This window comes from Aotus nancymaae, unplaced genomic scaffold, assembly GCF_030222135.1.
Source record: "Aotus nancymaae isolate 86718 unplaced genomic scaffold, 86718_ANA_hifiasm-v0.15.2.pri h1tg000158l, whole genome shotgun sequence".
Taxonomy (NCBI): Eukaryota; Metazoa; Chordata; class Mammalia; order Primates; family Aotidae; genus Aotus; species Aotus nancymaae.
In genome coordinates this window covers 553,912-575,125 of record NW_026988573.1, presented here as the reverse complement: position 1 = coordinate 575,125, position 21,214 = coordinate 553,912, and the positions used below count along the sequence as shown (strand labels likewise).

Genomic DNA, 21,214 nt, shown 5'->3' with positions numbered 1-21,214 from the left:
AACCTGTCTCTCAAAAGCAAACCAACCAACCAACAAACAAAAAAACCATGTTGGAATGTTTTGATTGAAATTGCATTGAATCTATAGATCTGTTAGGAGAGGATGATAGACATTTTACAATATTGAGCCTCTGCATCCATGAACATGGTATAGCTTGCTCATTTATTTGTCTTTTTTATTTCTTTCATTGTGTTTTGTAGTTTTCAGTACAGAGACCTAGCATTAGTTAACTTTACCCCTAAATATTTTATTTTTATACTGTATCTTGATCTTGTATCCTGTGATTTACTAAACTTACCTATTCTAGTAGCTTTTTTGAAAATTCTTTGGGACTTTCTATTTGGACAATCATGTCATTGACAAATAGAGACAGTGGTGGGGTTTTTTTGTTTTCAGTTTATATACTTGTTATATCTTTTCTTGTCTTATTGTACAATCCAGGACCCACAGTATGATGATGAATAATAGAAGTGAGAGTGGACATTCTTGCCTTGTTCCCAATTTTAGGGAGAAATTATTTAGTCTTTGGCCATTAGGTATGGTCTTAGTTATAGTTTTTTCGTAAATGCCCTTTATTGGGTTGAGGAATTTCCCTTCTATTTCTAGTTTGCTGAGAGTTTTTATCAGGAATTGGTGTAAATTTTTGTCAAATCTTTTTCAACATCTATTGAGATGATTATAAACCTTTTTCTTCTAATGATATGGTAAATTATATTGATTGACTGCTGGTGCTGGATGTTAGCTTTCCATTCACAAGCTAAATCCCACTTAGTTGTATTGTATTATTCTTTTTTATTTAATGCTAGATTAAATTTGCTAACATTCTACTAAGAATTTTTGCATTTGTCTTTATTAGAGATATTGGTCTATAGTTATAATGTCTTTGTCTGGTTTTTGGTATCAAGGAAAAGCTGACTAATAAAATAAATATTCTTCCTCCTCTATTTTCTGAAAAAGTTTATGTAGCATTTGCATTCTGGTTTGTGTAGAATTAACACTATTGGGCCAAGCACAGTGGCTCATGCCTGTAATCCCAGCTACTCAGGTGGCTGAGGCAGGAGAATCGGTTGAACCCAGGAGGCAGAGGTTGCAGTGAGCCAAGATCGCACCATTGCACTCCAGCCTGGGCAATAAGATTGAAACTCTATCTAAAATAATAATAATAATAATAATAATACTATATGGTTCATTGTTTTGTCCATCCATTTGTTTGTAGACATGCATATATTCAGAACCTCATTACATTGTAAGTTTATTCAAGGTCAGAGAACTTCTCTCCCCTAGTTGCCTTCATCATAATGTCTACTCACTACTTGTGTTTGTGTGTGTGTTAAATATATATAACATAAAGTTTACTATTTTGACCATCTTTAAGTGCAGTTTAGTAGCATTAAGTACCTTCACATTAGTGTACAACCATCACCACCATTCATCTCCAGAACTTTTTTATCACCCCAGACTGAAACTCTGTACTCATTAAAAACACTAACTCCTGATTTCCCATTCTCCCTGCCCCGGAAGCCCCATTCTACTTTCTGTCTCTATGAATTTGACTAGGAACCTCAAAAAGTGGAGTCATACGATGTTTGTCCTTTTGTGTCTGTCTTATTTCACTTAGCATAATGTCCTCAAGCTTCATCCAGGTTTTAGCATGTGTCAGAATTTTATTCCTTTTTAAGACTGAATAATACTTCATTGTATGTACAGTCATGCACTGCATAACAACATTTTAGTCAATGACAGACCACACATACGATGATGGTCCCATAAGATTCTGATACAGTTTTTTTGCTGTGCCTTTTCTATGTTTAGATATGTGTGGATACACAAATACTTACAATTGCATTATAATTACCTACAGTATTCACTACAGTCATATGCCATATAGGACTGTAGCCTAACTAGGTATGAGTAACTCCGTGATGTTCACAAAACAACACATTTCTCAGCAGGTATCTCTGTTGTTAAGCAATGAATGGCTGTATGTACCACATTCTGTTTATCCATTCATCTGCTGATGAACAGTTGCATTGCTTCCACCTTTTGGCTGTTGCGATTCATGCTGCTAAGAACGTTGGTGTACAAATATCTGCTCAGGTCCCTGCTGTCAGTTCTTTTGGTTATCTACTCAGAAGTGGAACTGGTGGATCTCTCTTTAATTTTTCGAGGAGCCAGCATACCATTTTCCATGGGGGCCGGACCATGGTATATTTCCACCAGCAATGTTCAAGAGTTCCAGTCTCTCTACAGTCTAGCCAACACTTTTATTTGTTTATTTTTAAATGTGTAATAGTGATTCTACTGAATGTGAAGTGGTATCTCCTTGTGGTTATATCATAGTGCTTTGTGTAGGTTTCGCAATAATGGAGGCTTATTGGTTAAGATCAAGATGTACATTATATCTCTCAACTTAGCAAATCTATCCATGGATCCAGAGTAAATTTCACCGTCAGTTTTCAGTGATGAAAGCAGGGGATGAGCTTCAGGATCGTTGAAGAAGGAGGCTTCCTGTGTGCTTCAAACAGGACCTCAGGCAGTGTGGCTAGAGGGGCCATTACAAGGGTGGGTCAGGAGATCCCAGTTGTCATTGGGTATCTGACACCTATGCTCAGGATGACAGAGTGTGAACCCCTCAGCTCTCTGAGACCCAGTAGACTAGGTAGACTAAGTAGATTGAATCAGGGCAGTGGTGCTGAACCCTGGCTACACACTACAGTCACTCAAGGAGCACTGACTGATTGATTGATTGATTGATGGAGTCTTGCTCTGTCACCCAGGCTGGAGTGCAGTGGTATGATCTCCACTCACTGCAACCTCCACCTCTCAGGTTCAAGTGATTCTCATGCCTCAGTCTCCCGAGTAGCTGGGACTATAGGCACACACCACCATGCCTGGCTAATTTTTATATTTTTTAGTAGAGATGGGGTTTCACCATACTGGCCAGTCTGGTCTGAAACTCCTGACCTCAGGTGATCTGCCCATCTCAGCCTCTCAAACTACTGGGATTATAGGCATGAGCCACTGTGCCCAGTCTGTTTATATATTTATTTATTGAGACAGGGTCTTGCTCTGTCACCCAGGCTGGAGTGCAGTGGTGTGATTATCTCACTGCAGTCTCAAACTCCTGGGCTCAAGGGATCCTCCCACCTCAGCCTCATGACTAGCTGGAACTGTGGGTGCACCACCACGCTGGGCTAATTTTAAAAAATTTTGTAGAGATGAGGTCTCACTATGTTGCCCAGGTTGGTCTGGAACTTCTGAGCTCAAGTGATCTTCCTGCTTCAGCCTTCCGAAGGGCTGGGGTTACAGGTGTGAGCCTCCACACCCAGGGAGGAGCTTTTAAAAATCCCCATTTTCAGGCCTCACCCTGGACCAATTACACCAGAATCTCCTGGCGTGGAGCCCAGGCCTCAGTATGCTCAAAGCTCTTGTTGGTTTCAGGGTGCGGCTGAGGGTGAGACCGTGGATGACAGCCATGGCTCCCATACCTGCCTGGGCATGAAAATCACCCGAGCGGCTGATTTACAAATACAGGCCTCCCAGCCCCTTCCCTGGAGATTTTGGTCCAGTAGCTCTTAGGGGAAGGGGTGCCTGGAATCCGTGTTTTAGGCAAGCCTTCCAGATGATTCTCAACACCAGTCAGAGTGGCCCTTCTCCAACCTTAATATGCCTACAAATCGCTGAAGATCTTGTTAAAATGTGAACTCCAATCCAGTGCGTGGGCAGTGGGGCTTGCGATCTGCATTGTTAATAAGCTCCAGGGAGGTGCTGAGGCGTCTGATCCAGGGTGCCCACCTGGAGCAGGGATTAGAGGCCTCCCAAGACACCTTCCACCTCCCCTCCTGAAGCATCCACCAAGCTGAAGTTCTGTAATCCCAGGGGCAGGTAGAGTGCCTGCCCCTGGCCACTCCAGGCACCCACTGCCCTCACCCACACCAGGAGGGTCTGCCCAGCACACCCTGTTTTGAATATTCTTTGCTTTCACTATTCTCCCTTTCCTGTAATAAACAGCAGAAAACAAAACAAAACAAAAAAACCAGCAGCTGGGGCCATGCACAGGGCAGTAGCTCTCAGCACAGTGGCCTGGGCTGCCCCTGCACCTCCTACCCGGCTCTCGCACTGGGCGCCATGAGCCAGGATAATCAGAAGCTTCCAGCATGGAGCAGGGCCCTCCGCAGCAAGGCTGTCCCCAGCAGCATGCTTCAAGCACCCATCTGGTGTCCTTGTGCGTCTGATCTTGCCAGCCTTTCACAAGCCATTCCCTTGAATGACGACAAGCAGTCTTGATACGCTGGGTTAAAAATCTTTCAAATGGGGCTTGTTTATGAAGCAGCTTCAATTATCAGGGATTTCCAAACCGGCTTTCTTTCTGCTGGCGTTGGCATCCAGAGCCGCCAGCCGCAGTGACAGCCGTGTTTCGGCGTTGCTGTTGGGCCTCGCAGTACCGGGGGTGCGAGGGGGGCTGCATGTTCACAGCGTCAGGGATGAAAGCCACTGCAACACCTGCACTCCCTGTGTTTACACACTCCCCGATCTCACATGTTTTATTTGGTGGCTGTTATTTTGCAGCACGTTGTGAGTGGAAGTCATTATCGAGCGCGTGTGCAGGGAGGACGTGGGTGTTCATGGCTCCCGGCCCCTCCAGGCTGCTGGGGAAACAGTTGGACTTGCTTCCTTGAGGGGCAGCTGCAGCTTTCATCAGGCCCCAGTGAGGGGCTTCCTGGCAACTGGGCAGAAGCAAACCTCAGCCAACAGCATGGGCAAAGTGAGAGAGGGAGAAGAAAGGCCGCGGGAGAAGCTGGCCTCGAAGGAGAGACTGTGGCTCAGGGACTCACAATTGTTTTAAGTTCACACATTTTCTAGAAGCAAGTGGCATTGGAAAGACTGGTCATATGATGTGTCCTTTGGGTAACAATTGCAGGAAACTCAGCTTAGGCAAGAGAAGAGATGTATATATTCACATCAGTGAAATGCCGAGGTTAGCTGCAGGCACAGCTTGATCCAGGGCCCCAAACGATGTCTCTCGCCATCTTTCTGCTCTTGGGGTACACTGCATTCTCAGGCTGTCATTTTGTGCAGTCCCCAGGCAACCCTGAGCTGCAGTCTCAGCAGAAATGAAGCTCATTTCCCTCCAGCAAACCCTGGGGTGGCCTCTCGTAGACCTGGGTTGGATCAGCCTTGCCTCCTAAACAAATTCCTGTGGCCAGGAGGAGCCAGTGCTCAGATTGGTGACCTCTGGGCATCCCTCAGGCCTGGCCTTGCGGCCCTGGGGCAAATTAGTTCAGGAACCGATCATAATCCTGAACAACATAATCCCAAATGTTATAATCCTGAAAGGTCATAAATCCCTAAAGTCTACAATTCTGAAACTCACAATGCTGAAAGATCAAAATTCCAAAAATATAATTCTAGAAAAAACTTGTTTAAATTATTTAAAAGATGTTTGTTTACATTTTGAAAAGGGGATTTATTTGAGATATTAAAAACACCACAGAACACTTTGTAGGCCACTTTACACAATAAAATTGGCCATAATTTTATGAGTTCAAGCATAAACACTCAGGTACACTAACCGTCACACAGGTATTGCAATTTTGAGCAGATGAACCATCTTCATAAAGAAATAGGTCAAAAATGAAATATATAAATGCATACTACTATGGTTGGTAATTGTGGGAACCTAGCTTTATAACTGTGGCCATCTGAAGTGCCATGACAGACAACCTAACTTTTTTTTTTCAGAGATGGGATCTCGCAGTGTTGCCCAGCCTGGCCTTGAACTCCTGGGCTCAAAAGATCCTCCCACCTCAGCACAACCTAAGTTTTTTGACAAGACTGACCAAAAAATCCAGACGGGTCACCACCACATACGTAGTCATCCAGAGACCTGAGCTCTCAAGAAACTTTATCCTTCTCAAATGCAGATGCATAAAGAGGGCATCTCACCATTTACAGAGGAAGTTTTAAACTTTCCATGTACATGTGCAGTGCTCACACACAGTCAGCACTGTGATAAGCACTTTGATGAAGTCACATTTCTGATGGGCAAGGCAGCAGAGGCACAGCCTGTCCCAGCTCTCAGAGAGAGACCAGTTCACCTTCTCTATTGGTTCTCTCTAGAACCCTGGCTGATTCCACAGTACCCACCAACACTGACGGGAGGGCAGGGCAGGGCAGGTCTTCCCCACCCACCCTCTCAGACTCAGCCCTCTCCTCTGGAGACAGCTGCACGGACGTGCCCAAAAGAATGCTTTACCACGTTTCTAGGTGCTCCTTCATCCAGTCAGGCTGACACATAAAATTAAGTCCACAAGTCCACCCATTACCAACTTGACACCCATAGGTACCTCCTTAAACCATATTTAGTTTCCAAGACAATAACAAGGTAATACTCCCGCCTGACATGAGGCAACTAGCCCGCACACCACTGAAAACACGCTAATTGCTCAGAATTCAGCTTTCAGGATTTCAACACCTGGAATTAATCTTTTGAAACTGTGAGTTTCAGGATTTTAGACATTAGAATTTAAACTTTAGAGATTTTGAGCTTTCAAGATTTCAGCATTTGGGATTATGACATTTGGGATGGGTCTTTCAGGATTATGATCCATACCCCGTAGTTCCAGCCAAGCCACAGGGATGCGAGGGGGTCAGGGTGGCTCCCAGAGGGAATCAGGAGAATGAAAATGTGTCTACAAGCCAAGGAGAACAGTGAGTGTGAGGACAGTGTGTGGGATTGGGGGCAGCCCCAGCTCTACCAAGGCCAGGTCCCTCATCTCCCTGTAAAATGAGATTTTGCTCAGATTCATAACCACGTTTAAGGACAGCATCCCTCTGAGAATCTGATCCGCCCACTCGACAACCAGGAGGGCACACATTCTCACATGTAATCAACAGTTTGTATCTAATATCTGGGGCTCACAGAAGCTGCGGGGTGCCTGGTTCAGAATCCCCGGCCCGGGTGTTCTCCAAGGCAGTGGATTCCAGTGACCAGGGCCACGCTGGGCTCCCTCCAGTACCGCTGGCTCAGCAGTTCTGGGCGAGGGGCATAGGCATCCACCATCAAAGGCTCCCAGGGGATTCTGATGCACCTGGTCCCTGGGAATTACTTGTCTAAGATCCCGCCCACTGTAGAACTTTAGATCACTCTCAGCTCTACCAGTCAGATGAGTTTTTTTGGCAGGGATGGGGGAAGAAAAGCAAGCAGGCAGTGACTTTAAATCGAATGCTAGGCCTGGGTGCCGTGAATTCACGTCTTCATTCCTTCCCAGGCATTTCCTGAGCACGCACTGTTGTTGCTCTGGACAGAGCAGGTGACACCTGTGCCCCAAAGGCTGGTCCGGACCCCATGGGAACCAGTGTCCATTGGACCTACCAAAGCGTGGCCTCTTGGCAGCCCGCTCAACACATCTGGAGAATCAAGGATGGCAGTGGGGGCTGCTTTTGCTCACTGACTTGGAGGAGGTAGTCCTGAAAAGAACTGAAAAGCCTCCTGCCCCAGGAGGGAAGGAGGGAGGTCTCATTTGTGTGTTTTCCTCACACGTGGAGGTGCTTCTGGCCTGAGTTTACTTTCTTGAAAGTGAAAGGAATACAAGGCTTTGGGTGCACAGGGAGTGTTTGTTGTCACTGATGGGTTTTTTTTGTTTTTTCTTTTTGTGTTGTTTTTTGTTTTTTTGAGCCAGAGTTTTGCTCCGTCGCCAAGGCTATAGTGCAATGGTGCGGTCTCGGCTCACTGCAACTTCCATCTCCCAGGTTCAAGCAATTCTCCTTCCTCAGCCTCCCAAGTAGCTGGGATGACAGGGCCCGCCACCATGCCCAGATGATTTTCGTATTTTTAGTAGAGACGGGGTTTCATCATGTTGGCCAGGCTGGTCTTGAACTCCTGACTTCAGGTGATCTACCCGCCTCGGCCTCCCAAAGTGCTGGGATTACAGGCATGAGCCACTGCACCCGACCTGTCACTGATGTTTTTTGTTGTCACTGATGTTGTCACCAACTTTGGCCCCAGTGGACACTGCACAGGCTAGTCATAGGACCCTGTCAATGTCATCAGTGAGGAGACTCTGTTAAATGTAGTCCCTAAATTCCAAGCGGTGAGCTGGTAAGCACTGGAGCTTCCTACTGTGCCCGACACACAGCCAGCACTTGATAAATGTATGTATAAATGAATTCAAGGACAAATGAGCAAATAGTAAGTGAGTCACAGAATATTCCAGAAGTTATTTTCTAAAAATGAACCAAGAAGGTTTTGTGCTAGAAGACCCGGCTTAGCTCTGTGGGTGGGAGCAGCTGGGTCCTGGATCTTCCCCAGCCCCACCTCTCCCGGCCGAAGCAGCTGCACCTCTTGTCATTCATTCCCTTTGTCCACACGCGGTCCCAGGCAGGGCTTCTCAGCCGTGCACTTGACATTTGGGGCCAGATCATTCTTTGTGATGGGTGCTGTCCTGTACATTGTAAGGTGCTTTCCAGCATCACCGTCCAGCTGGTAAAACGAAAAATGTCTCCAGACATTTTGCCAGATAGTTTCTGGGAGACAAGTCACCCCAGTGGAGAATCACTCTCCTAAGGTTTTATATAGGCTGGATGCGGTGGCTCATGCCTGTAAACCCAGCACTTTGAGAGACTGAAGAAGGCAGATTTCTTGAGCCCAGGAGTTCGAGACCAGCCTGGGCAACTTAGTGAGACCCCCCCGTCTCTAAAAAAACACATACCTGGGTGTGGTGGTGCACGCATCTGTAGTCCCAGCTACTCAGGATGCTGAGATGGGCAGATCGATTGAGGCTGGGAGGTCAAGACTGCAGTGGGCCGTGATCGCGCCACTGCACACCAGCCTGAGCAGCAACGTGAGACTCTGCCTCAAAAAGAAGAAACAAGTTTTTAGATAAAGTAAGTGATCCATTGCCCTAAGAAGGGGAGTGGGGATTAAACCATTGGAACTAGGGGTTTGAGAGATGAATTCCCTGGTGCTCCCAGTCTGAGAGTTGTGATCATCTCTTCTGCTGGGTTCTGATTTGGGCTCGTTGTCTTGGAGTGTCCTGCTCCTTTGGGTCCAGGGTTCCTTTGAGAAAGTGAGAAAGCTGAGAACAACCAATCCCACCTCTCCAAGGAGGGCAGGGGCAGTCAGGGAACCCGAAGTCCCAGGAAGGATATCCGGGAATGGTGATTAAATTATAACAGCACTGAATCCGTGCAGACCTCACACTACGCTTGTCATGAACTTTATCCCATTAAATCTTCAACGCTAGGAAACTATTATTAGCTCCATTTTATAGTGAGGAAACTGAGTCTGAGTCTTGGGGTCAGTGGCCCAAGCCCATGCAGCAAGTCTATAGCGGAGGTGAGAGTCTAATGCAAGTCTGTGTGGCTCTAGAGAACAACATGCTCCCCTGAAGCTCATCCAAACAATGACCCCTCCCCCGGGGCGTCCCACCCCCAGGAGTGATGGAGGCTGAGAGCTGTCCTGAATCAGGGGAGCTGAGCGCATCCTTGAGGGGAGCCCTTCTGTCCTGCATCTCTCCCTGGTGACCTCCAAGTGTGGTATCCCAGAGCCTTGAGCAATGGCTCCTAGTGGCTCCCCGACACGTGAGAAATGATGCCCCACCTCATCTGGGGTGATGACAGTCCAGCCTGGGGTTTGCGCCCCATGACCATGTGCTTCTTCTTGTCTTAATTGGACCGAAAAATGTCATGTATAGAGGTAACCAGGTGATGATACAGAGAGGCTGATGTCATCGAAAGAAGAGTTTATTACTCACACCTCCCAAGAAAAGGGGGGCACACCACGCCTTGCAAGGCCACCTGGGGTGGCCCCCAGGGTCGGTCAGGAGGCACCAGGAGTGAGGGGAGAGCATGTCCCAGGGTGCAGACAAATCACAGTGAGCATAGAACCGCGAAGTTTGAGTAATTTTGGCAGGCTCTGGCCTACAGGGATGGTGTCTGGTTGCCTGGCACCCAGCCCTGGGGTGATTTAGGGCAGGGAAAATGCTGGTTTGGGGTGTGAGAGTCAGATGAAGGAGGCAGTTGGGTGAACGGCCTCTGGAGAGGTTGGGTTGTACATGAGAGGCAGGTTTGCAAGCATGTTGCTTGCTGGCTCTAGGAATTAGACAGGCCCTGGGAGGAACAGTCTCTCCAGGATTAGCAAGGCCCCAGGGTGTTGAAGCATCATAAAATACAGGAAATAAAAACCACTATTAATATTGTTTATTTCCTTATAGGGTGTTTTTCCTGAATGTGCCGTTTGACTCCATCATGGAGCGGCTGACTCTGAGAAGAATTGATCCAGTCACGGGGGAAAGGTTTGTGCTGTGTTCCTGGTGGTTGGCAATCTGGGGGCTGCCAGGGGCCAGACCCAACTGACTGACCAATGCCACGGTGGAACCACTGCAGCGATAACACTGGTGACCACTGAAGGACGATTATAGAAATGGAATTTGTCCAACTGACTGTTCTGTGCAGTATCTGTTGACCCTCTTTGCCTGGAAGAATTAACCAGGAAATTTGTGTGTAAGGCTCTAAAGCAACACACTGGTGAAACGTTCACCCACTCGATCCTGGGGCCGACAGCTTAATCCCAGCACGTGAAACAGCAGCCTTGGGCGAGTGTCACCTGTATATCTCACTGCCCTTTCCTCCAACCATGATACATCCCAGCGGTGGTGGCTGTGCAAACACATCCCCACGGGCACAAATTGCCTTGGAGGCTTCTCACAATTACAGGAGGTAGATTCTGAGTGTGATTCTGCAGTCTGAGCAGGTACAATCACTGCATTCGCGTTGAAATGGGATGGAAAGCCCCACGGTCACTGAGGCACGTCCTGAGGAGATGGGGCACAAGCCCGCACACTGAGGACATGGCAGGTGTTGCCGTCTCCTCTGACAATCAGGGTAACATTTCTTGGTAGGGACTCAGGAGTGGGGTGGGGTGGGGCAGGGCAGGAAGGAAATGCAGGGATTTTTCTAAAATGCGGACCTGATTTGTGATTCTGGGGACCATCTTTAGCTTTTCCATCTCAAGTACCGTGGATTTCCTGTCACCCTGTCCCTGGGGTCTCTCCCAACAGTGAATGACTGTGCTATTTCCTGCCATCTCCACAGTTGCTGTAATGTCCCACTCCCTCATGTGACTGAGCTCCGTAAGCACGGTCAATGCCTGTCTTGCTTACCATGGCACTGTCAGCAGCAGATAGAACGCTGAACTCAGTGCAGATACGTATCGTATGGAAGGGAGGAAAAAGGAAGAAGAGGCTGGGCACAGCGGCTCACGCCTGTAATCCCAGCTACTCAGGAGGCTGAGGCAGGAGAATCGCTTGAGCCTGGGAGGCAGAGGTTACAGTGAGCCAAGATCACGCCATTGCACTCCAGTCTTAAAAAAAAAAAAAAAGGAAGGAAGTAAAGAAGAAAGGGAGAGAGGGAGGGAGGGAGGGGGGAAGGGAAGGAGAAAGGCAGGCAGGAATTCTCCCATATATGATTGTATTCTGTCCTCCTGTCACTATCCTCCTGTCCCTCTCCCTTGAGTGGGGAGCACATCTTGGATCTCTCTGCGGCTCCAGGGCCCAGTCAACGGTGTGCACACAAATGTTTGGTGGCAGTGGTGGCCAGGACACTCTAACTTGGTCCACAATAGAATAGAGGGTTGGGCTGGGCACGGTGTCTCACACCTGTAATCCCAGCACTTTGGGAGGCCAAGGTTGGCGGATCACCTGAAGTCCGGAGTTCGAGACCAGCCTGGCTAACATGGTGAAACCCCATTTCTACTAAAAATACAAAAAATTAGCTGAGTGTGGTGGTGCGTGCCTATCATCCCAGCAACTCAGGAGGCTGAGGCAGGAGAATTGCTTAAACCTGGGAGATAGAGGTTGCAGTGAGCCGAGATCATGACATTGCACTCCAGCTTGGGCAACAAGAGTGAAACTCCGTCTCAAAAAAAAAAAAAAAGAGTAGAGGGTCCCTTTCTCCCCTGCCTCGGGGCCAGGCCATGGGTCACCTGCTTTCCTTCCTCCCTTGCAGGTACCACCTCATGTACAAGCCACCTCCCACCATGGAGATCCAGGCTCGTCTCCTGCAGAACCCGAAGGACTCTGAAGAGCAGGTCAAGCTGAAAATGGATCTGTTCTACAGGAACTCGGCTGACTTGGAGCAGCTGTATGAGTCGGCCATCACCCTTAACGGGGACCAGGATCCATACACAGTCTTCGAATACATCGAGAGCGGGATCATCAATCCCCTGCCCAAGAAAATCCCCTGACGGGTTCGGAGCCAGGAATGCCCCCCAGGGAAATGAGTTCATCCCCTACCCCCACCTCTGGAAAGCTCCCCTAAAAAGCCAATAAAGAGTGCTGGGTACAGTCTCATGCATCCTGAAGGTGAGGTGGCTGGAAGCTGGCCTTATATAGGGGTCTGGGGACACAGGACAGGTGAAGCCCAGAGTGGTGAGAAAATAGAGTGCAGGCCGGGTCTCTGGAGTCGGACCTGGGACAAGTCGTGGCTCCAGTACCAACGCATGGTGCGTCCTTGGAGTCCCAACCCTCAGAGGTAAATCCTTACTGATTACATCATTTATTCAGTGATAATAAATGCCTTAGTCCAGGCAGAGGTCTGCGTGGACAGCCTGCTCTCGGGGGTTGCCTGCACCATGACTCCTCTTCCTCCTCCACCGGTCAGCTCTCCTCAAAGCAGCTGCAACTTTGTGCTAAGCCAGGCGAGTACAGCCCCTTGAGCAGGGCCCTTCCTGCCAGAGGCTCCGCGTGCTGCTGTGTGACCTTGGGTAAGTTACTAAACCTCTCTGGGTCCTTGTAAAGTAAGACAAACCCTCCTAAGGCTGCTGTGAGAGGAAATGAGTTAATGCCTACAAAGACTGGGCACAGGGCATGGGACCTACTGAATGCTCCCTAAGTGTCATGACCCATCTCTTCCAACTCACTGCTGTGAGATCAGCGCTGGCTTTTTTTTTTTTTTTTGAGACAGAGTTTCGCTCTTGTTGTTCAGGCTGGAGTGCAATGGCAGGATCTTGGCTCACCACAACCTCCACTTCCCGGGTTCAAGCGATTCTCCTGCCTCAGTCTCCCGAGTAGCTGGGATTACAGGCACCTGCCATCATGCCCGGCTAGTTTTTTGTATATTTAGTAGAGACGGGGTTTTGCCATGTTGGGCAGGCTGGTCGCGAACTCCTGACCTCAGGTGATCCTCCCACCTCGGCCTCCCAAAGTGCTGGGATTACAGGCGTGAGCCAGCGCCCAGCCATCAGTGCTGTTTTTAATCTCTAGATGAGGAAATGGGGCCTCAGCGACGTCAAATAACTTGTCTGTGGCTGCACGTGGTGAGTGGGAGAGGGAGAACGGGACCCGAGGCCCTGACCACGGTCCCCGCACTCCGCGTGCTCATGGGTGCGGGCAGATGCTCCCGCTGTCGCCCTCGGGTTGCAGTGGGGGCGGGGGGCATCCGGGCTTGTGGGGTCCCTGCTTTTCCCCAGGGCCAGCTGCAGGACGCCTGCACCTATGGGAGCGCCTTTGGGACCACTGTCGCCAGCGCTGGCCCAGGGTGTGCTCCTGGACGGCGCCGGTTTGGTTGAGAGGCATCCAGCGCACGGGCCTGGCTGCCCCTGGGGCTGTCAGGGGCTGGAGCTGGCCAAGAGGCTGGGCGATCGCTCGCTCCCTGGGAAGCCACGTGAGCCCGCTCCTCCCACCACCGCCGAGACGTGCACACGGGAGGATGCGGCGACTCAGGACACTCTCCTATGGGGACCTTCGGCTGCGGCCTAGTAGGCAGCCCCACTGGAGGGATTCGAATCCAGTTGCAGCCCCCGCGGCGGTGGTCTGGGGGCTTTCTGGGCCAGGGAGCCCCACTCTTGTGGCTGGAGGGCAAACATCTTGTTAATTTCCATATCAGCCTCAGTGCTCGAGGTCAACCCCGAGGTCTCATTAACGTTGACTTACAGGAGAACACCTCACCTCTGTCGCTGTCATCATTCAGGTAGCTCCACGGCTCCTTTACAACCTTTCATCATAAGCTGTCACTCAGCTCCCAGAGCCCCACCCTTACTTGTCTGCATCTGTGCGTTCCTGCCCTTCCCTGCTCCCTGTCAGGAGGAAGTCCACTGGTACCAGCGGCGCAGTGGTAGCTGGTGTGGGCGCATCTGCCTGCGCATGCCCCGCAGCCCCAGCGGGGTTTTTGCTGTGGACCCTGTACCTGGGCTACCGCTTATGAGACCAGGATCACACCTGATCAGACCTGGGCCAAGCCCATTTTCTCTCCCAGGAGTTTGGAATGAGGATGGAGGGCAGCTGGTCACTCTCTTCTTGTGGCTTGCAGGAAGGAGAGGACATTTGGGGCCTGTCTGGTGCATGTGCAGCACAGCAGAGCAATGTGAGTTAATCTGGAGAAAACAGAGTGAAGCAGGCACGTGCCTACCTCCTTCATTCGACAGGTATTTATCAGTATTTATCCAGGGCCTACCATGTGCCCAACACCAGGGATCTAGCAGACGGAAAAAAAGAACAAAATTTCTCCCGATAAGAGGCTTATGGTTTACAAAGCAGGCAGAACATCTGATTTCTGATCGTTCCTGAGACCCATCTCTGCCCTTAGCTTCTGTTACATCCCTGTATTCTCCCAACATGCCCACCTCTTCAGCCTGGGGGTCAGATGAGTTGTGAGAGCACAGTGGTACAGTTAGGACTAACCTGGAAAGAAGTTAGACTCACCCAGGAGAGCAGGTGAAAGGTGAGAGGGAATTTAAAGTGAGGCCAGGACTCATAGGAAACTCCCTAAGGAATTGCAGGTGACCTGGGAGCTGCATTCTAAGGCACACTTGAGGGTTCAGAGGCATGAAAATGATGGCAGCGGTGGCCCATCTGGGCTGCAGCTTCGAAGATGTTGGCTGCAGCCGGGGAGGTGTGGCTGAGGCTGTGGGCTCCAGGGAGAGGTGAGAGAGGTGGGAGCCCCACCCGCTTCCAAGTTGGGAGGCAGGAACCTTCCCCTCCTGGGCGCAGCTGCAGCGGACCAGGCATCCCTGGGAAGCCCTACCACCACCACCGCAGGTTCGGAAGCTGGCAAAGTGGAGGCCAAGCCTGGGCTCTGTCACGATCCAGGGCCGGGTGTGTGCGTGCTCCCAGCACAATGGCACTCCAGCCCCCTGCTGCCTCAGCATCCCCCAGACTTTGCCTAGAAACATGGAGAGGGAGGCTGGAGGGGAGCTGAGTGCAGCTGGACACCAGCCTGTAGGCACCCCTCAGCAGGAACAGCCTGGGTGCCGTGGAGGACACGATCAATGGCCGCAAGAGGCAGACAGGCTCCTGGGTGGAAAGCGGCAGGTCCCCGCTGAAGCCCCCTCTTCCAGCCAGGGACAGCCTGAAGCATGACGGGCCAGGCTGTCAGTTCCAGTGGAGTCTGGGGCCTGGAGTGAGAATTGATGGTGCTTTTTCCAGACCCGCCCATGATCACCCATGGACAATTGGCAGGTGCTTCCTCCCTTCTGAAGCCCAAGCCCATAAAAACTTGGGACTCAGCCACACTCACAGAGACGTTGGGATGACCGGCTGTGGGAAGGAGCTACTCAGTTTGAGTCTCCTGATTTGGGATGACCTGCCTGGGAAAAGGAGCTACCCACTTCGGGACTCCTGAAAGCTGTTTTGTCGCTCAGTGAAACTCCTCTCCGTCTTGCTCACCCTCCAGTTGTCCGCATACCTCATTCTTCCTGGATGCAGGACAAGAACTCAGGACCTGCTGAATGGTGGAAATGGAAGAACTGTAACCCAAACAGGGCTGAAACATGTCCCCCTTGTAAGCCCCCACTCACACGTCGCAGGCAACGAGAAGGAGAGAAGAGCTGTGGCCCTTCAGGGACCTCAGACCTAGGGGCTCCGAGAGCCAGGGCTGTGACACCCTCTTTGGGGCTCTGTGGTTTCTGATGTCTCCAAGCTTCCTGGAGCCACCACACTGCCCTCATCCAGACGCAAGTGCCCACAGTGGAAGCTGCGTGTGGCACACGCGGTCCAGCTGCAGCCTCGCATGGAGCCAGCACAGGCACCTGGAGCTGCCCAGCCCGCCACAGCCAGCATGCTTGGCTATGCACAGTGGCTGGACCCCACGCTCACTGGCCCACACACAGCCGGCATGCTTGGCTATGCGCAGTGGCTGGACCCCACGCTCACTGGCCCACACACAGCCGGCATGCTTGGCTTTGCGCAGTGGCTGGACCCCACGCTCACTGGCCCACACACAGCCGGCATGCTTGGCTATGCGCAGTGGCTGGACCCCACGCTCACTGGCCCACACACAGCCGGCATGCTTGGCTATGCGCAGTGGCTGGACCCCACGCTCACTGGCCCACCCACAGCCGGCATGCTTGGCTATGCGCAGTGGCTGGACCCCACGCTCACTGGCCCACACACACCTCGCTGCTCTGCACCTGGCTTGCCCTTGGCAGGTGTGGGATCCAGGCGAGTAGTGCAAGCGGAGTGCAGCCTGCCAGGCTGAGTGGGCACAACAAGGCCAGTGGGCGTAAGCAGCACTCAGGCAGACAATGCCGCCAGCCATAGAGGCTTCCAACTGGCAAAAAACACCCCAAGGATCCTGTGACAAAAAGAAAACGTGTATATGTATATATATATATAAAATAAATAGTTTTACTATTAAAATATATTCCTGGCCAGGCACAGTGGCTCATGTCTGTAATCCCAGCACTTTGGGAAGCCAAGATAGGTTGATCACCTAAGGTCAGGCGTTTGAGACCAGCCCGGCCAACATGGCTAAACCCCATCTTTACCAAAAATCAGCCCAGTGTGGTGGTGGGCACCTGTAATCCCAGCTACTCAGGAGGCCGAGGCAGGAGAATCGCTTGAACCCAGGAGGTGGAGGTTGCAGTGAGCCAAGATCATGCCACTGCACTCCAGCCTGAGCAACAGAGTGAGACTCTATCTAAAAAAAAAAAATTTTCCTTATATGAAACCCCAAACAAGACAACAGGTGCACCTCACGTGGGAAGTAAACGTGGCATCCCCACTTTAATCAACCCTTAACTTTCGCTCACCGGAGATGATCACAGTCAAACGTTTCGTGTGTCAGTTGCAGTGGATGGGTGGATGGACCAGAGATGATCACAGTCAAATGTTTCGTGTGTCAGTTGCTGTGGATGGGTGGATGGAGGTGTGGTACAATCCCATAAGCACTCATGGCAGTGGATGGTGTCTACTCCTCTGTAATTCACTTTGTTCAAGGTAAGAACATGCTATGGCTTGGATCTGTGTCCACACCCAAATCTCGTATTCAACTGTAATCCCCAGAGTTGGAGGTGGGGCCTGCTGGGAGGTAACTGGGTCATGGTGCGGTTCAGATTTCTCATGAATGGTTTAGTAACATCCCCTTGCTACTGTCCTCACGACAGTGAGTGAGTTCTCTTGAGATCTGGTCATTTAAAACTGTCATTTTAAATGCACTTTTTTTTTTCCTTTTTAAGATGGAGTCTCACTCTGTCACCCAGGCTGAAGTGCAATGGCACAATCTTGGCTCACTACAACCTCCACCTCCCAGGTTCAAGCGATTCTCCTGCCTGAGCCTCCCGAGTAACTGGGATTACAGGAGCCCGCCACCATGCCCAGCTAATTTTTGTATTTTTGGTAGAGATGGGGTTTCACCATGTTGGCCAGGCTGGTCTCGAACGCCTGACCTTAGATGATCTGCCCTCCTCGGCCTCCCAAAGTGCTGGGATTACAGGCATGAGGCACCATGCCTGGCCTCAGGTATTGCTTTATAACAGGGCAAAAAAGGGCTGAATGATCCACATCCTTAACACATGAAGTATACAATCCATTATTGCTACCCAGAGGCACAGTATTGCACAGCAAGTCTCTAAAACGATTCATTTTCACAAGTGAAACTTTATCCTCCTCGAACAGCATCCCTCCAGTGCCTCCTCCCCACCACCCCCTCCCCTCCAGGCCCTGGCAACCACCATTCTTTTCTCTGCTTCTATGAGTTTGACTATTTTTAGAAACCCCCGTATGTGGAATAATGCTGTATTTGTCCTTCTTTGTCTGGCTTATTTCATTTAGCATAACGTCCTCCAGGTGCATCCATATGGCAGGATTTCCATCCTTTTCTTTCAGGCTAACGATTCATTGTATGCATAGACTGCATTTTCTTTATCATTTCATTGATACTGGACATTCAGGTTGTTTCCACATTCTGGCTCTTGTAAATAATGCTGCAAGAGACTTGATTTCACCTCTTTCAGATAACTTGCCTTGTTATTCAGCCATGTAGTATAGTGTAGCCAACTTTGAATTTCAATACATATAGAAGTGGCGGGGCGTGGTGGCTCACGTCTGTAATCCTATCACTTTGAGGGGCCTAAGTGGGCGGACCACCTAAGGTCAGGAGTTTGAGACCAGCTTGGCCAACATGGTGAAACCCTGTCTCTACTAAAAATGCAAAAAATAAGCCAGGCATGGTGGTGGACAGCTGTAGTCCCAGCTACTCAGGAGCCTGAGGCAGGAGAATCGCTTGAACCCAGGAGGTAGAGATTGCAGTGAGCTGAGATCACACCACTGCCCTCTGGCCTGGGCGATAGAGCAAGATTCTGTCTCAAAAATGTATTTTTTTAAAAAATACATATAGAAGTGCTCCGTTTTCAGGTTTGTTTTTTTTTTCCTCTGAGATAGGGTCTTGCTCTGTCACTCAGGCTGGAGTGCAGTAGTGTGATCTCAGCTCACTGCTGTCTTGACCTCCCCCGGCTCGATCCATCCTCCCACCTCAGCCTCCCAAGTAGCTGGGGCTGCAGGCATGTGCCACCACACCTGGCTACTTTTTGTACTTTTTGAAGAAACAGGGTTTTGCCGTGTTGCCCAAGCTGGTCTCAAACTTCTAGGCTCAAGCAAACCTCTCGCCTCAACCTCTCAAGAGTGCTGGGATTATAAGCGTGAGCCCCCATGACCAGCCCATTTTGAGTTTTAATCTATATGCTTTCTTCCATTTAACCTGCTGCTTCCGGGCAGTGATCCCGTGGTGAAAGCTCTGGCCTGATTGCCATGTTAATCCCTGTGATTGACAGGACTTAAAAAGAGAAGAACTGTGCTACCCCCTGTTGACAAAAAGAGTCAAACTCTGTAAAATATTTTAAGAGATTTATTTTACTTGTATTTATTATTATTATAATTTTTTTTTTAAGATGGAGTCTTACTCTGTCACCAGGCTGGAGTGCAATGACATGATCTCGGCTCACTGCAACCTCTGCTTCCCGGGTTCAAACGATTCTCCTGCCTCTGCCTCCTGAGTAGCTGGGACTACAGGCACGCACCACCATGCCCGGCTAATTTTTGTATTTTTAGTAGAGATGGGAGTTCACCATGTTGGCCAGGATGGTCTCGATCTCCTGACCTCATGATCTGCCCGCCTCAGCGTCCCAAAGTGCTGGGATTACAGGTGCGAGACATCATGCCTGGCCAAGAGATTGATTCTTAGCCAAATATGAGTGACTGTGGCCTGTGGCTCTTAGTTGATTGTCTCCTGAATCTGGAAAGGAGGGAAGGAAAACAAAGAGGGAAGGGGATTCTCTGTAGAATGTGGACTTTTCCCGTAAGAGGCTTTGCAGGGCAGTTCCACGGTATGGCAAGGAAATATATTTGGGGGTAAAACATGTTGATTTTTTTCCTTTGTTATTCCAGAGTCAGATTGGAAAGTAAGTCATGATATACAGGGTTAAATAAAACCCATTTGATGAGAATTTATTAGAAAGGAAACTGGGCAAGATTTTAAAAATCAGAGCTTAGTCCTTACCCCTCCTTGCCGGAGCTGGAAAAGATGGCGCTCGAGGGGTCTGCAAACAGCAGAATAGGCGGGAGCCCCACGTGCTGTGCATCAGCCGTGGGCCGGCCCCTGTGATGAGGTCTTGGCACACACGGGCTCATTTCATCCACACAAGAGCCTGGCAAAGTAGAAAACGTATGATCTCCATCATCCAGATGAGAAAACTGTGGCTCAGAGAAGGCAGTGACTTCCTCAGCTCACACAGGCAGCCGGCGGCAGAGCCAGGGCATGTGACCCCACTGCACGGTCCTGCCTCTCGCTGAATCCCCCGCCTTTCATGACCAAGGTGGCCGCACCGTCCAGCCCTCCAGAGAGAGCGCTGAACTGGGGAGACAGATTCTCTTCCACTGCAGGGGAAGTACGAGTTGGTTCAGTCACCTTGTAGAGCACTGTGACAACATCTACTAAAATGTGAAATACGGTCAGGCATGATGGCTCACGCCTGTAATCCCAGCAGTTTGGGAGGCCAAGGCAGGCGTATCACAAGGTCAGGAGTTCAAGACCAACCTGGCCAACATGGTGAAACCCTGTCGAGAGATCCAAGATGGCTGATGATTAGCAGCTCGGGCACGTACCTCCCAGTGAAAGCGCAAAGAACGAGAGGACACCACACTTTCAGACGAATATTTGTTGCTCACGGACCAGGAGATTCCCAGTGGAGGAGCCCCACGGGTCGCCAGGGCGACTCTTGTGGCCGGCGTGGTGGTTTTGCTGGTGCCTTAGCACGCCAGTTCTTGGTGCAGAGTCCGGAGATTCCCGGTCAGAAAAGCACCATCAATCTTAACACCACTGTTTTGGCCGGCTCAGTGGATTGCTCAGATCTCGGCGCAGGGAATCAACAAGTTGGACGTCAGAGACCCAGTTAGAAAGCCGGTAATTATAAAGACGACAGACGGATAAATATATAATGAAGGGAAGAAACCAGCGTAAAAAGGTAGAGAATACTCAAAATCAGAATGCCTCTCCCTCTACAGGGGATTGCAATTCCTCATCAGTAACGGAACAAGGCTTAATAGATTACACGTGTGTTCCAATAACAGAAGCAGGTTTCAAAACGTGGGTGATAAGAAACTTCTGTGAATTAAAAGAACTTGTTCTAACCCAATGCAAAGAAACTAAGAACCTTGAAAAAAGGTTTGACGAACTGTTAACGAGAATGGACAATTTAGAGAAGAATATAAGTGAATTGATGGAGCTGAAAAACACAACACGAGAACTTCGCGAAGCATGCACAAGTTTAAACAGTCGAATTGATCAAGCAGAAGGAAGGATATCAGAAGTCGAGGACCAGCTCAGTGAAATGAAACGAGAAGACAAGAATGCAGAAAAAAGGATGAAAAGGAATGAGCAAAGTCTCCAGGAAATATGGGACTATGTGAAAAGACCTAATTTACGTTTGATAGGTGTACCTGAA

At 49.8% G+C, this 21,214-nt stretch overlaps 1 protein-coding gene across 2 annotated transcripts in view; it reads left to right on the top strand.

Moving 5' to 3' along the window:
• The window catches only part of AK8 (adenylate kinase 8), a 159,085-nt gene extending 146,211 nt beyond the window's left edge, over positions 1 to 12,874 (top strand). For both annotated transcript variants that reach the window (XM_064371761.1, XM_021674102.2), the window contains one exon: positions 12,007 to 12,874. In XM_064371761.1, the coding sequence (XP_064227831.1) occupies positions 12,007 to 12,244 (238 nt within the window). In that variant the 3' untranslated portion in view covers positions 12,245 to 12,874. The remainder of the gene's footprint in view (positions 1 to 12,006) is intronic.
• The last annotated feature ends 8,340 nt before the right edge of the window (positions 12,875 to 21,214 follow it).